The 13,497-nt window shown below is 50.5% G+C and overlaps 1 protein-coding gene across 18 annotated transcripts in view; it reads right to left on the reverse strand.

Moving 5' to 3' along the window:
- The window catches only part of SIPA1L3 (signal induced proliferation associated 1 like 3), a 309,889-nt gene that overhangs the window by 9,817 nt on the left and 286,575 nt on the right, over positions 1-13,497 (reverse strand). For 14 of the 18 annotated variants that reach the window (XR_004973699.1, XM_036346836.1, XM_036346841.1 and 11 more), the window contains 3 exons: positions 5,669-5,858; positions 4,725-4,977; positions 153-296 (listed from right to left, as the gene is read on the reverse strand). Coding sequence is in view for 17 of the 18 variants with exons in the window: in XM_036346836.1 (XP_036202729.1) it covers positions 153-296; positions 4,725-4,977; positions 5,669-5,858 (587 nt within the window). In the remaining variant the exon portion in view is untranslated. The remainder of the gene's footprint in view (positions 1-152; positions 297-4,724; positions 4,978-5,668; positions 5,859-13,497) is intronic. The other 4 variants (XM_036346835.1, XM_036346837.1, XM_036346834.1 and 1 more) reach the window with 3 other exon arrangements.

Genomic DNA, 13,497 nt, shown 5'->3' on the forward strand with positions numbered 1-13,497 from the left:
TTGTTTTACTATGGTTGCAAATATAAAAAAATGTCTATATGTGACACAGCACCAGAGTTAAGTTAGGGTTTTTTCAAAATGCTGACACGCCGAGCTCAAAAGGTTCGCCATCACTGGGTAGGATCTGGTGGGGTTGGGTGGAGGATACCTACCTTCGTATGCCTTGGCTGCGTTTACCAGGCTGGACCACTCAAGGCCAGCAGCTGTGTCAGGCAGTGGCATCATCCCAGGGTCTAGGCGTCGAAGTGGTCGGTCCCGTCCATCAGCCAGTGAGAGCTCAGAGGCTGAGATGGTGGCTGGGTGGGGAGAACAGAGATAGGGAGGTGGGTACGTATGACAATGTGGGAGAAACAAAGAAATTAATATATTGTTATACTTTATATATAATTATGCAACATTATGTAATTGTTATAACATTATACATAATTAAATAAACGCCATATTTATTAGATGATAAATGCCATGGAAACCATCCAGCAGGGAAGGGGGTGGGAGTGTTGGATAATTCTGTGGGTACAATTTTAAACAGGGTGCTAGGGGAGGCCTGAGAAGATGGCATTTGTAAAAGCTCTGAAGGAGAGGAGGGACTGAGCCAGGGGTTACAGGAGGGAAGAGTATCCAGGCAGATAGAACAGCCAGTACAAAATTCCCAAGGCAGGAATGTGCCTGTGGGTTTAAGGAACACTGGGGCGGCCATGTGGCTGGGACAGAGGAAAAGGGGGAGAGAGAGAGAGTAGTGGGAATAGCTGTTTTTCAGTATTTACTACATGCTAGGCATTCTGCTAGCATTTTCTATGTATTAACTTGTTTGATTCTCAGGTTAACAGTGATGTAGGCACTATTGTTGCTCCCATTTCACTATCACAGAAACTGAGGCACCAGAGAAGTGAAGTCAGAGAGGTGGCAGGGCTGGACTGCGTGGGGCCTTGTGGGCCATGATGAGGACTTTGTCTCCTAGTGAGATGGAGCCACAGAAGGGCTTTGAGCAGAGAGAGATGTGACCCAATGCAGTGTTCACAGGGACCTTCTGGCTTTGTTTGGGGGCTAAATGGTGGAGGGGCCTCGAGGAGCAGGGAGACAGTAAGGAGGCCACTGCAATGGCCCAGGAGGGAGACGAGAGTGGAGGGCGATTGGGAGATCCTGGCTCTCTCTTGTAGGTGAAGCCAACAGTATTTCCTGAAAGGGGATGTGGGTGTACGACAGAGACAGATCCACGGTGACATCAAGATGCTGGAGCTGGTGCTGAGATGGGAAGGCTGCGGGGAGCAGAAGTTTGTTGCTGGGGGTGTGGGGTGTGAGCTGCCATTAGACTCCCACAAGAAGCCAGTGGGTGGTGGCTGGCTATGGAGTGTGGGGTGGAGGAGAGGTTACAGGCTGCAGGTATAAAGGGTTGCCAGTATCTGGACAGTATTTGCTGTGGCAGAGTCACTGTCGGGAGACCTGGGGGCTCGAGTGGGGAAAGTGATCCCTCAAGTCTCAGGGTGCTGGAGTGACAGACAGCACAAGAGTCGCATCAGCAGCTGCATTTGCTACAGCCACTAAGCGAGTCCGATGCCTCATAGCCCATAAAGGGGATGGGACAGAGGAGGACAGCAAGGCACAGAGAGGTCAGGGGGTGACTCAGGCAGGGCCAGACCTGGCTGAACCAGGGCTGCTGTGTTCCCTGAGTGCACCCTCTTGCTGGGCACCATGCTGGGTACTATGGGGCTCATCTCACAGCTTCACCTCCAATTAGTCAGGAGGGAGGTGTCATTATGACCCATGTGCAGGGGGACATTGAAGCTCAAAGCAAGAAATTGTCTTGCCCGTGGTTACACTTGCCAGTGGTCCGACACTGACCCTGTTCCAAGCCCAAGCCCACAGGGCTTTGGTGGTAAGGTTGTTGACACTGCTTTAACCCTGTTCTCCAGTGCTCATGCATTAAGCTGACTCATGGAGGATTACAACGCTTGCTCCAAATGATAGAATACTCACAGAAACAATGAACAGCTGTTTTTTCAGTGTTTACTATATGCTAGGCATTGTGCTAGCATTTCCACTATTAACTTGTTTGACTCTCAGATTAACACAGTGAGGTGGGCAGTATTTTTGCTTACTTTTTTTTTTTTTTTTATTACAGCTACGGTTGTCATTTGAGAACCACATTGGAGACTTAATGCCTAGGCCCCTCTCTTCCCCCCCCCCCCCAAAAACAAAAACAAAAACAAAAACAAAAAAACCCACACACACAACCAAACAAAACCCTAAAGATTTTCTCCGAGGTCCTGACAACTGGACCCAGCCTCTCCCACCCTTGGGAGCCAAAGAAACCCTGAAGTGTGGGGGACTGAGGAAGAGGGTTTCGCTTGGGGGGTGACTAAGGCTGGGCTAAGGAGAGGAGAGCCTGCGGTGGAGCTGTGGTTGGGGGATGTGGGTTTTGTGGCTGAACTTGAAGCTCAGATAGGAAACTAGAATCAGGGCTGACAGGCAGGGTGGAGTTTATAGGTCCAGGAGGGGCTTGGGGAGCCAAGGAGCTGATAGGGCTGGAGTAAGTTTGCTCACATTTTACTATCATGGAAACTGAGGCACAGAGCGGTTACTTCTGTGAGTGGAGACCTGCCACAAACTCAGGCGCGTTTGCCCTGTGGACGTTCAGGGAATGACAAAGGCCTGGAAGAAAGCTGGGCCCCTGACCACCAAGCTCTCCATCTCCAGCCTGCAGGCATTTCACTGCTGAGCTGGTGGGGGCCATGGGAGCAGCTGCCACTGCCCAGTGAGAAATCAGCAGGTGCTGTTGTGAGACGCTTCTTAGCAAGGAGGGTCCTTGATTAGTGAAGCCTGAGGTGGGCCAACCCCCTGACATGGCTTGGAAAGAGCTCTTGACAGGCTTGGGAGAGGCGGAGGCCCGGACGCCATGGCCAGGCTGAGGCCAGATGGCAATCTCCCTGACTAAGGGGGACGCGTGTCATGTGGGTGAAGAGGGGTGTGCCTGTGTGCCTGTGTGCCTGTGAGAGGGAGTCCTGGGCTGGGGTCACCACAGTGACTTAGGCCCTGCTCTTAGGAAGCCTCCAGTCTGGCGAGGGAAACAGACCCATCCCCACATGACAACCACAGTGAATGGGGCTGTAATGGGAAAATGAAAGGCAGAGGGATTGGGAATGGGATGGGAGCACCCCAAGGTGCAGTGGGGGCCATGAGGAGTGCCTGATTCATCCTGGAGGCAGCAGTGTCTGAGCTGAGACTGATAGGGTGTGCAGAGCTGGTCAGAGGCATTCAAACTTGTCTTCTGTGTTCTCTGTGCATACGACCTCTGCCTTGGCCCTCTCACCTTCTCCTCAGTATGTATTGAATGCCAACCATGTGCCAGGCCCTGCCTGAGGCAGACAGGGCAGTAAGGATGAAAGACAAAGGAGGGAGGCAGAGGGAGGGTTAGGGAAGCTTGAGGAATTCCCCCTGAAACTCAGCCCCACTGGGGCAGGAATGTTCTTTGACATGCTTGTCACTGCATGCCCAGCACCTAGAGCAGAGCCTGGCCCACAGCACGTGGATTGAAGGTAATGAGGGGCTGGGATGGTGCCCTGAGAGGAAGTCAGGGAAATGGGCCAGCTTGGGGCTGGGGAAGACACCTAGGAAAGAGCAATGACTGAACAAAGCCCTTAGGAGAAGCAGGAGTTTCAAGAGCAGGGTTGGGAGAATGGCATGACAGGCAGAGGGAACAGACATGTGGAATGTCCTGAGGAGGAAAGGTCTGGTGGCCTAGAGGATCTCAAGAAGGGTACTGTGAAGTGGAGTAGCTGAGATTGGGCACCAAAACATAAGAGTATGGATCCAGACACTATGGCAGTGGGGAACCAAGAGAATTCTAAGTGGAGAAACAGACCCTTTCAAAAAAAATCCCAGGGCCTCCTCCATCTACTCTGTGTGTACAAGAGGCTCCATCAATGATATGGGACATAGGCCTTCAGCCAAAACCCTTGGGGAAAACACATCTCTGTCCAGACCTGTCTGGACTTGGGAGGCTGTGCTACATATGACGCAGCCCCAGGAGGCAAGTGGTGCTCTGCAACGAAGCAGCATCTTTCCCACTAAGCGGGGTGATCGAGGATCATCAAGAGCCTCATGTGCACTGTGTTGGGTTGTGCTGATAGTGAGCTTGGCCCTACCCTCTCCCCTCCCTTTAGTTTCAGAGCCTTTGGGTGTGGAAAGGGATCTGAAGGTAGACCAAAGGCTTTTTGATGGGGGACGCTCAGTAAATATTTGCTGGATGAATAGAGGATGGATGAGCTGCACCCCTGCACTCCCTCCCTCCCTGGCAGACCTGGGTGAGTCAGGTAGGTAAAGCCATGATCACTAGGTAATCTGTTTGAAGCTGGAACAGGTAACAGGGCTGGAGGTCAGCTGATGCCAACCCCTGATCCTCAGGACCCCAGTCAACTACATCTGGCGAGACTGATCTCCCATTTCTGGTATCAGATGACCCCAATCCTTGGGTGCTCCAGATTCCAGGGTGACCCCCTGGAAATCCTCAGTCTTGGCCAATAATCCCTTGCTTCCTGGGTGACACCGTGCCTACCCATCAGGCCCCCTTGAAGTTCATTGTGTAGCCCAGTTCCCTCCCTCAGCTGACTCCAATGACCTCTTGCCTCTGACCTCCAGGTAACCCACAGGTGACCTCCAAGCCCTGTCCCTCTTGCTTTCCAACCATAGGGTAACTGCCCTGACAGCCCCAAGGTACCCACACTCACATGTCTTTTCTGGGAAGCCGTTGCCAGGGGCAGGGATGGTGCTGGGGCTGCTGCTGCCTGGCAGATGAGAGTGCTGGTGCTGGCGGCGGGCGGGCAGCGTGCTGGAGGGGAAGACGCAGGTGCTGGTGAAGAGCACGTCACTAGGCAGGCCCGCCTCCAGGCTGGCGGAGTTGGCAAAGCTGGGCTCACGCCGCCCGCTGCATAGACTCTCGTCAGACAGTGTCCGCTGAAGACTCTTCTGTGGCGATTGCTGCTGAGATAGGGGAGAGACATGGGGCATGGTCGTGGCCTGGCCCATGGTCACCATTCTCAGAAGTGCCTTCCTGTCCTGGACATCTGTGGCTCTTACCCACCCAGCATCCATTTTTGCCCCTTTCTGGTCAAAGCACCCCAGTTTCCCCCTGAGGATTCCTCCTCCACCACTTGGAGACCACTCAGTTCTGCCCTCTAGCTCCAGGTAAGGCTAGGGAAGGTGGTGTGGCCTGAGCTGGACCAATGAGAATGGGTCACTGCTGGGGACCACTGGGGACAGAGCGCTGCCTTCCCTAGTGCTGTGGGATACAGCCCTCTCCATCCCCACAAGAGAGTGCATGCCTGAGAGAAAGACCAGTCAGGGGTAGGCGGGGACAATGGGGGGTGTAGAGGGACCAAGGACAACTGCGGTTTTGGTCCCTGGGAACCCTGCCTCCACTTTTAGTGCCCGAGGTTGGGCTCCATGAGGCCTCTGAGAACTTCCCTGTCACGTGAGGTTCTCTAGTGTGGAACAAATCCCTGCCTGCCCACCAGGCTGGTTTACACTGTGCCTTTGGCCTGACTGATGATGTAATGTCCTGAATCCCTGCCACAAAGCCACATACACCCAAACAGGGCCGGCAGGGGTCAAAGGCCAAGGACCTGCAGGAAAAGGCTGGAGTGGCCGTGGGAGGTAGGTTCTCTGCCCTCACCCTCCCTTGCAGCCCACTTCGTACTCCTGCATCTCTCTCCTGGTCTGGCGCCAGGTTGTCCATGATGATGAGCTTCTTCAGGTCATCCTCGATGGTGGACTTATAGTTCTTCCGTGGGGAGCGGAGGTCGCGGAGGGATGCTCTCAACCGTGGCTGCCCAAAGACGTTTTTTGTATTGGTGTCCACCTGCCTGGAACAAGAGATCAGAGTTAGCAGGGTCTTGGGGAGGCGGGAGCTGTGTCTCAAATCTGTCCTAACTCGAGAAGGCCCGACGCCACTAGGCGAGTGACCGCAGCCTTCTCTATCTCACTTGGTATGACAGGAGACTTCGTTTGTTCTCCATTCACTCACCCCACAAATACTTCCCAGGGACCTACTCTGCGCCAACCTGCTGCAGAAGGAACGCAGCAGTGAGCATTGAGCCACCCTTCAGTCAGGAAGCCTGACAATGAGCAAACAAACAGAGATCCCAGAATGTGCCATAGAAAGAGGTGTCAGAAGCAAATAAAACTGGGTAAATGGACAGGATGACTGGATGGAGAATGGCTTTTCTGAGGGGTGGCATGGGAACAAGAGTGGTGAGTCTGAGGACTGGAGGGGTGGAGTGGGTAGGGCAGTGTGGCGGGAGGTGAGGTCTGGGTGGGGGCAGGGCAGACTGCACGGGACTCATGAGCCACTGTGGGGACTCGGAGGCATGTGAGGAGGCTCTGCAGTTCTGAGCTGACGAGTGTGGGGTCCTGATTTGCCTTGTAGAATTGCTCTGGTTGTTGAACATAAAAGTGACCTTCACAGAGGTGGGGACAACAGGGGAAGCAGGGAGACAGCGAGGAAGCTCCTGCAGGTGAGATGAAAGTGGCCCAGACCAGGACTTCCAGCCACAGAAGAGGAATGAGACCTCACAGAGGGAGAACCCCTGGGCGACTGGTCCCCAGCGGTAAGTGCCAGGCCACAGGCAGTAGATCTCTGGCCTGGGTACTCTAGGAGCTGTCATCAGCTCTCCTAGCCTGTTTCCACATCCTTACATGGGGTAAGGGAGCTCATATAACAGGGTCTAGAGATGAGGCTCCTGTAACCTGGGCAGGGGCCTGGAGCCCCTGACTTTCCCATCTCCGCTTTTCTACTCTGCCTTTCATTCCAGAAGTTTGTCCGTGAGCTAGAGTCACTGATCACTGCCCAAAGCTGACCCCATACTGCCTTCCAGAATACTCTGTGGTCTAAAAGCCCCTGAAGCACGGTCTAGGTTAAAGGCAGGAGCCCTGGAGACGCAGGCTTGGAGTTGAGTCCTGACTGCTTGTTCTTTCTGTGGGACCCTGGGCAAGTCACACCATCATTCTGACCCTCAGGTTGCTCACCAGGAAAACATGCTGACCTTATGGAATTGTAGAGTTTGCTGCAAAGCACTGCGGGCATTTGACCCAGAGCGATGCTTGGGAAAATGAGGGCTGCCCTTGAAACAGTTTACCTGGCTGACCAGCACCTTGAGCTGCTCCCTTATCCCCTCTGCTGGCTCCACAGGCCACTACTAGATAGTGCCCTTAGCCCTACCCTGGGTTTTGGGTCATTGCTCTTGGGACTTCCCCTGAGGCCTCCTCCTGCCTTCTGATTCTAGCCCAGCCTTTGGGTTCAAGTCTTATTTCCCTGGTGAAAACTGGGCCTCTTGCCCTGACCGGTTTGGCTCAGTGGATAGAGCGTTGGCCTGCGAACTGAAGGGTCCCAGGTTCGATTCCAGCCAAGGGCATGTACCTTGGTTGCAGGCACATCCCCAGTAGGGTGTGTGCAGGAGGCAGCTGATCGATGTTTCTCTCTCATTGATGTTTCTAACTCTCTGTCCCTCTCCCTTCCTGTCTGTAAAAAATCAATAAAATATATTTAAAAAAAAAAAAAGAAAACTGGGCCTCTGATCTGAGGTGTTGCTAGGAGAGAAGAAGCAACAGCTACCAGGAGCAGTCTTCACCGTGCAGCAGGCATCATCCCGCATCCCGAGGACTTCCTGTGTGCTGTTAAACTTGCACGGCAGCCCTCCCTGGGAGCCACTGTTACTATCACCCCCTTCAACAGATGGGAAACTGAGGCACAGAGAGGTAAAGTAACTATACAGTGCTTGTCTGGTGAGTGGAGGAGTCAGGATCCCTGCCAAGGCCACCAGGTTGCAGAGCCTATAGGTGTCACTGCCATGTTTATATCACAAAGATGGCATGCAAACGACACACATTTGTGGCACAGAGTCACATTTGGTTTTAAAATATACTTTCATATGTAGAAAAAAATTCTGGAAGAAATGATGAACCATGATTACTTCTGGGAAATGGGAAAATAAACTTTTCATCTGATACCCTTCTGCCTGAATTTATTTTACCATTAGAAACCCAGTGCACAAATTCATGCATGGATGGGGTCTGGCTGGCTCCAGTTGGGGCAGATCAGGGCCAGGAGGCTGGGAGGAGGGGCCACTGGCAATTGGCCGGCGGGCCCCGCCCCTGATTGGGGTGGGGGGGCTGATTTTGGGTGGGGCTGGCTATGAGGAGGGGCTGTAGGCCAACCAGCCCTGCCTCTGAATGGGGTGGGGGCAATGACTGGGTGTGGCACCAGCAGGGGAGAGGCGGGGGGGGAGGGAGGAGCTGCAGGTGCTTGGCTGGCCCTGATTGGGGTGGGAGGACCAAGTGGGAGGAGGGGGTGCAGGAGGTTGGCTGGCCGGCCCTGCCCCCTATTGGGGTGGGGGTGTGATCAGGGGCAGGGCCAGCCAGGGGATAAGGGCCATGCGGGGTTGGCTGGCCGGCCCCACCACCTGATCAGGCCGGTTTACTGGCTGCAGTGGGCGTCATAGCAACCAGTAGTTCCAGTCTACAGCATTCCGATTGCAGCTTTTATATATATATATATATATATATATATATATATATATATACATATATATATATATATATATATATATATATACACACACACACACACATACACACACACATGTTATAACAACAACAACAATAGTAACAGTAATTAATTTTTAAAAAGCTGAAACCCTTCTCACAGCCAATTGGCCTGGAGGTCAAATCCCCCCCAGTGTTACCTACAACAATCAAGGCTTAACTACAACAAGACTGTGCACAAAGACCACAAGGGGGTACACCAAGAAAGCATAAAAAATGCAGAGACAAAGAAACAGGACACAAATGACAGAAATGGAGGAAAGCAAACTGCTGGATATAGAGTTCAAAACCACACTTTTAAGGTGTTTCAAGAGCTGTCTAGAAGCTGCCGATACATTTAGTAAGGCCCTTGAAAAGACTGGTGAGACTGCCGATAAATGTAGTGAGATCCTCAAGAAATCTCGTGAGACCCTCGATGTTGTGATAAAGGACCAACTAGAAATTAAGCATACACTGACTGAAATAAAGAATATTATACAGACTCCCAACAGCAGACCAGAGGATCGCAAGAATCAAGTCAAAGATTTGAAATACGAAGAAGCAAAAAACACCCAACCGGAAAAGCAAAATGAAAAAAGAATCCAAAAATACGAAGATAGTGTAAGGAGCCTCTGGGACAGCTTCAAGTGTACCAACATCCGAATTATAGGGGTGCCAGAAAAAGAGAGAGAGCAAGATATTGAAAACCTATTTGAAGAAATAATGACAGAAAACTTCCCCTACCTGGTGAAAGAAATAGACTTACAAGTCCAGGAAGCACAGAGAACCCCAAACAAAAGGAATCCAAAGAGGACCACACCAAGACGCATCATAATTAAAATGCCAAGAGCAAAAGACAAAGAGAGAATCTTAAAAGCAGCAAGAGAAAAACAGTCAGTTACCTACAAGGGAATACCCATACGACTGTCAGCTGATTTCTCAACAGAAACTTTGCAGGCCAGAAGGGAGTGGCAAGAAATATTCAAAGTGATGAATGCCAAGAACCTACAACCAAGATTACTTTATCCAGCAAAGCTATCATTCAGAATTAAAGGTCAGATAAAGAGCTTCACAGATAAGAAAAAGCTAAAGGAGTTCATCACCACCAAACCAGTATTATATGAAATGCTGAAAGGTATCCTTTAAGAAGAGGAAGAAGAAGAAAAGGTAAAGATACAAATTATGAACAACAAATATGCATCTATCAACAAGTGAATCTAAGAATCAAGTGAATAATGTGATGAACAGAATGAACTGGTGATTATAACAGAATCAGGGGCATAGAAAGGGAATGGACTGACTATTCTTGGGGGGGAAAGGGGTGTGGGGGATGCGGGAAGAGATTGGACAAAAATCGTGCATCTATGAATGAGGACAGTGGGTGGGGAGTAAGGGCGGAGGGTGGGGTGGGGACTGGGTGGAGGGGAGTTGTGTGTGCGTGGGGGGGGATAAAAAAATAAAAAGCTGAAACCTAGACTTCCATCATTTTGTCTGGACTCCAGAGGTTTTGAAGTCCACAATTTCTTTTTCATTTTCTCAGCCTCTAGGTCTGGGATTTTAACAAAGAAAGGAAGAAAGGGTGGCAAGTTTTTTCTTGTTAAGTCATATTCCTCCCCACATGAGAATTCAGGTCTAGGCTAATTCTGGCTCTGTTACAGTGTTCTCTGGGCAAATGAAAAGCTTTAGATCTGAGAGAAACAGATACAGAGAGAAAGGAAGAGATGCAGGCATCCCAGAGTAAATGTTCCTCCCATGGGAACTGGAAGGGGACCCACCCATCTCCTTTCTCTTTAGATTTCTCCATTTCCAGAATCCCCTGCACAGGGAGGGTGTGACTCAGTACAAGGTACGGTGGTGCTGTGCCCATGTGCACGGGGCCGGGTGGAACAGGTGGGCCCTCAGTTCACCCAGTGGGGAAGGAGCATTGTCCATGAGGCTCTCCTCTGGGAGGGTGTAAAAATACCTGCTGAAAACTTTTAAAAATGCTCTCTGTCTTAGGAGTCCTACTTCTGGGACTGGGTTCTCCAAAAGGTCTGCCTCGACCCACATGTGCCCGGTGTACCGGACACTATATGGGGTCCTGTCCCTGCCTGTGGGGCAAATACAGAAGCAGGGAAGGGTGACGCACCACAGAAAAAGAAATGGAGCAACCCACACGATACAGGAAGAGGTTCTTCCAGGTAGGTCATGGGAATAAACAAGTGGTACGTATAGCATGAAATCATTTTTAGAAAATGAAATTCACACACAGCTTAGCTGGATATATTGAAGTTCACCAAACCCTCAGTTCCAAAACTGGATATGTGGGGGATTCTCTTTCTAAAACCAGTCCTCTGGTAGCTCAGTTGGTTAGAGCATTGTCTTGATATGCCAAGGTTGTAGGTTTGATCCCTGTTCATGGCACGTAACAAGAATCAACCAATGAATACATAAATAAGTGGAACAACAAATCAGTGTTTCTCTCTTTCTTCCCCTCACTCTTTAAAATAAAAAAATAAAAATTTAGAATAAACACACAAACCCCCTATTCCCCAAAGAACAAAAAAAATTCTTCACCATAGCCCACAAGGTCCCAAACAACCTGTCCTAGCCCCTCTCAGCCCTCACCTCCATCTGCACAGGCCTCCCACTGTTCCTTAAACACACCAGGCACGTCCCTACCCTAGGGCTCTTGCACAGGCTTTTCTGTCTGCCTAGAGTGCCCTGCCCAGCATTCTCCATGAATGAATGGCAACTTCTCATCCATCCAGCTTAGCTCAAATGTCACCTTTTCCAAGAGGCCTCCCCTGACTACTCAACCTCTTGGTACTCACTCCCAGCCCAGGTGCCCTCGATCATGCAATCTTGTGCTTTTTCTTTTCTGAAGTCACTTCATGAGGATTTGTTGTGTGTACTGTGCATTTGCGTTCTCTCTCCTTCCACCTTAATTTGCAGCCTTCTGTGTTCTGTGTCCTGTGGCAATCAGGAACAGGAGTGCCACACTGTGGGCAGTTAAATGTAGTTGTTAATGAGTATCAGATGAAGCCTTCCTTCCTTCTTTCCCTCCCTCCTTCCTTCCAAGCAACCTCTTATCTTCCTCCTCCCTCCCTGCCTTCCTCTCTTCTTTCCTTTTACAAGCTTAAATGACTTCCATAAAACAGAAAGAAAAAGATATCTTGACAAGTTAAGCCAAAAGAATGAGTATTCCTTCCCACTGTTTAGTTTGTGTTCATTTGCTAAAATCTCCTTCCCAGCTCCGAGGATGGCTAGGTCTAAGGGCACATTCCTAATTCTACAGTGGAAGAAGTCAGGCTAGAACTTTCTCCCCTGACCCTCAAATCTGCATCTGTCTCGCCTATTGCAGGTTTCATGGCCTGATACTATTAGTGGGCTGCTGAGACATGTCTAAAGGGAAAAAAAGGATGATGAAATTCAGTTTGGAGAGTCAACTAATCATTTTTACTTATTTGCTTTTTTCTGGAAGAAATTTTCCAATGTTTTTTTCTAAATTGTAAAGTCCAAGCCGTAACCGGTTTGGCTCAGTGGATAGAGCATCAGCCTGCGGACTGAAAGGTCCCAGGTTCGATTCCGGTCCAGGGCATGTACCTTGGTTGCGGGCACATCCCCAGTAGGAGATGTGCAGGAGGCAGCTGATCGATGTTTCTCTCTCATCGATGTTTCTAACTCTCTCTCTCCCTTCCTCTCTGTAAAAAAATCAATAAAATATATTAAAAAAAATAAATTGTAAAGTCCAAGCAATAGTTTACAATGGCATTAATTCCAGGTTAAAAATCCCAAACCAAAATGGGCTTGTATAGCTTTGATACTCTTCCTTTTTTCTAAGATCTCGTTTCTACAGTTGTCAAAACATAATACCCTCGGAGGATAACATGAACTACTCTGACCTTAGAAAGAAGAGGTTACCTTCTATATGCTAATATGGAACCTTTGTCAAGGTATTTGAAGAGAAAAGAACAAGTGAAGCCCTAGCCGGTTTGGCTCAGTGGATAGAGCATCGGCCTGCAGACTGAAGGGTCCTGGGTTCGATTCTGGTCAGGGGCACATACCTAGGTTTCAGGCTCGATCCCCAGTAGGGGGTATGGGGGAGGCAGCCAATCAAGGATTCTCTCTCATCACTGATGTTCTTTTCTCTCTCTTTTCTCTCTCTCTCTCTCTCTCTCTCTCTCTCTCCCTCTTCCTTCCTCTCTGAAGTCAATCTACACTAATAAAAGACAAACATGCAAATTGACCGCACCTTTGCTATGCCTTAAGCCACGCCCACCAGCCAATCAGAGTGACTAAATGCAAATTAACCCAACCAAGATGGCGGCTGGCAGCCACGGAGCTGGAGCAAGCAGGAGGCTTGGTTGCCCCAATGATGGAGGAAGCCAAGCTTTGTGCCTGCTGCGGCCAGCTCTGAGCTCCACTCAAAGCAACAAAGTTTCAATTATAGAAGATAAATAAACCCCAGATACCTGCTTTCAGCTGGCCATGGCCATGGAGCTGGAGCGAGCAGGAAGCTGGGTTGCCCCTGGTGATGGAGGAAGCCAAGCTTCCCTCCCTCCTGCCCTGGCCGGCTCTGAGCTCCTCTCAAGGCTACAAAGTTTCAATTATAGAAGGTAAATAAATCCCAGAATAAAAGAAAAAAGAAAAAAAGGAGAGACTGGGAGCTTCCGTTGCCGGTGGGCTTGGCCAGCCTGAAAACAGCCCTCAGCCCCTCACCCAGACTGGCCAGGCACCCCAGTGGGGAGCCCCCAACCCTAAAGGGGGCGTGGCCAGCCTGAAAAGAGCCATCAGCCCCTCACCTAGGCTGGCCAAACCTCCATGGGGTGAGGGTCCCCACTGGGGGGGGGGGGAGGCCTTGACCAGCCTGCAAACAGCCATCAGCCCCTCACCCAGGCTGGCTAGGCACCCCAGTGGGGACCCCCACCCTGGAGGGGGTGT

This window comes from Myotis myotis, unplaced genomic scaffold (assembly GCF_014108235.1).
Source record: "Myotis myotis isolate mMyoMyo1 unplaced genomic scaffold, mMyoMyo1.p scaffold_m19_p_19, whole genome shotgun sequence".
NCBI classification, from domain to species: domain Eukaryota; kingdom Metazoa; phylum Chordata; class Mammalia; order Chiroptera; family Vespertilionidae; genus Myotis; species Myotis myotis.